The sequence below is a fragment of the Sinocyclocheilus rhinocerous genome, unplaced genomic scaffold (assembly GCF_001515625.1).
Source record: "Sinocyclocheilus rhinocerous isolate Xijiao unplaced genomic scaffold, SAMN03320098_v1.1 scaffold878, whole genome shotgun sequence".
Taxonomy (NCBI): Eukaryota; Metazoa; Chordata; class Actinopteri; order Cypriniformes; family Cyprinidae; genus Sinocyclocheilus; species Sinocyclocheilus rhinocerous.
The window spans coordinates 601212-603211 of NW_015664312.1; the positions used below are offsets into that span (position 1 = coordinate 601212).

The window sequence follows — 2000 nt, forward strand, 5'->3', positions numbered from 1 at the left end:
TAAATGATAACCGTTTAAATACTCTTGAGATAATGTGTTTTTGCATCTTGGTTTTAAAAAGATTTACAAACCCGTAACCATTTTTTAAATACTGAGCAACATCTTTATGCCAAACCAAGAAAGAAAAAGAGATTTTACAAGCACATGTCCATATTATAGACCACAGTTGAGGTGAATTCACATTGTGAATATTGTGCTCAAGAATCCTAGTCAGAAAATGCATGTGTGTGATATAACAGACCACAGTTGAACTTGAATCAGAGCAGAAGACGGCAAGGCTGAGTAAAATATTATATTGGTTTAAAAGTACACCCATCTCATTAATGCCTTGGCTATAATGTTAGTTACAGCACTTTACATTATTCATCTGTAACCCGTCAAACTAAATGCCAAATAGAAGTCTTTTGGTGCACTCGTATGGAAAATAAGATTATTTACAAAACACTGGTAACTCCAAAGTAATTACAGTAATAATGAAAAATGGATTACATTTAATTTCCTAACTCAGACCTATAAATATGTCCTAATGCCCAATTTTTCTCATTTTCTGTTATATATAAAAAATAAAAAAAAAGGTACAAAACTTACATTTTACAAGAGTCATAAAAAATACAAAAGCAAGTGGAAAACTGAACTCATACACAGTAATCTAACAAAGGGAAGATACCAGAGTCTACCACTGGAGACAAAGCTATGAGGGCCTCAACGAGACAGTTTGTAGGGTGTTTTAGTTGGATCACCATGCCTCCTTCATGTCCTCTGGAAGAGGGGAAGGATGTGTTTGTGAGATCTGAGAGTCCGGGGAGGATGCCAGAGCTGGGCGCTTCTTGTTACAGCAGGGCTTGAAGAGACGAGGATCAATGATCACCTCACCGAAACGCCCCTTGTAGACGATCCCACAGCACACCTTTTGCCTGAGGCATATTAAGTACAGTGTTATTTATTTGTCAGCTCAACAACTAGCAGGTAACTCTTAATTTAGCATTAGTAAAAAGGAAAGGAATACCTCTTCCAGTAGGACAGGTCGAGAAAGGAGAACCCCGATGGGTTTGGACGCCTCTGCTTGGTCTCGATGTCCGACCCGTCGTCAGACTGATTACTGTGGCTGGGAGACTGAGAGGGAGACATACTGGATGTGGTGCTGTGGGCATCTGAATCTGTAAAGACATGACAGCAAACATTAACATGCTATCTGCAAAAGCTGTAAGATGTATTTTTTCCACTTCCAAAAACTGTTAATTTAACATTATTTTACTGTAAAATTACAGGAAAGATTTCAGTTTTTCACTGAGTATTATGAAACTTACCATTAACTAATTAACAGGGTTTTACCATAGCATTGTTACAGTCTGTATGTGTTTTTGTCTTTTGTTAATTTTTACTATTATTTTAGTACTTCATACTAAAGTAACCGAAAATGAGCTGCAACTGAAATATAAAATATAATAAACCTATAAAAATACAAAACATATTTATGTGCGCATACATTTTTATTTTTGTAAGTTAATTCTATTTTATACTTTAGTTGCATCTCATTTTCGTTTATTTTAAAACAAAGTACTAAAATAATTTTTTTAAAAAAGAACAAATTTAAAGAAAATGAATAATAAAAAAAAATAAATTACAAAAACACCCAATAAAATTACTAAAAAAACTTTTAAATTAAAGTGCACATGCAGTGTTAAAAAAATAAAATAAAAAATCTGTTTCACAAAAGTGAAACTCACTTTGTCTTTTGAATTTATGAAGCTTTTTCAGTTTACTTTTCTTCTTTCCATCAATATTTTTAACTTTCTTGGGTTTGGTCAGCTTGAAGCCAGGTCCTGCCCTTGCATCCACCACCTTGGGGGAAAACAATAAATAAAATAGTATATTATTCTCACATTGGCTGTAAGGAAATGGATGAATCTATTAAAAACAACATAATGGTCTCTTACATGGTTCCAGTTTTTCTTTGATCCCTGTGGTAATTTCTTCCAGCGTTTTATGAACAGCAGCAT

General features: G+C 33.9%; 1 protein-coding gene across 1 annotated transcript; it reads right to left on the reverse strand.

Annotated features, from left to right (window-relative positions):
* Positions 1-601: 601 nt before the first annotated feature.
* LOC107730063 (protein FAM60A-like) lies at positions 602-2000 on the reverse strand. The gene is made up of 4 exons (XM_016540796.1): positions 1938-2000; positions 1728-1842; positions 1007-1157; positions 602-914 (listed from the first exon to the last, which is right to left on the reverse strand). Exons 1-4 carry the CDS (start codon positions 1998-2000, stop codon positions 737-739), a joined length of 507 nt encoding a protein of 168 aa, XP_016396282.1. The 3' UTR covers positions 602-736.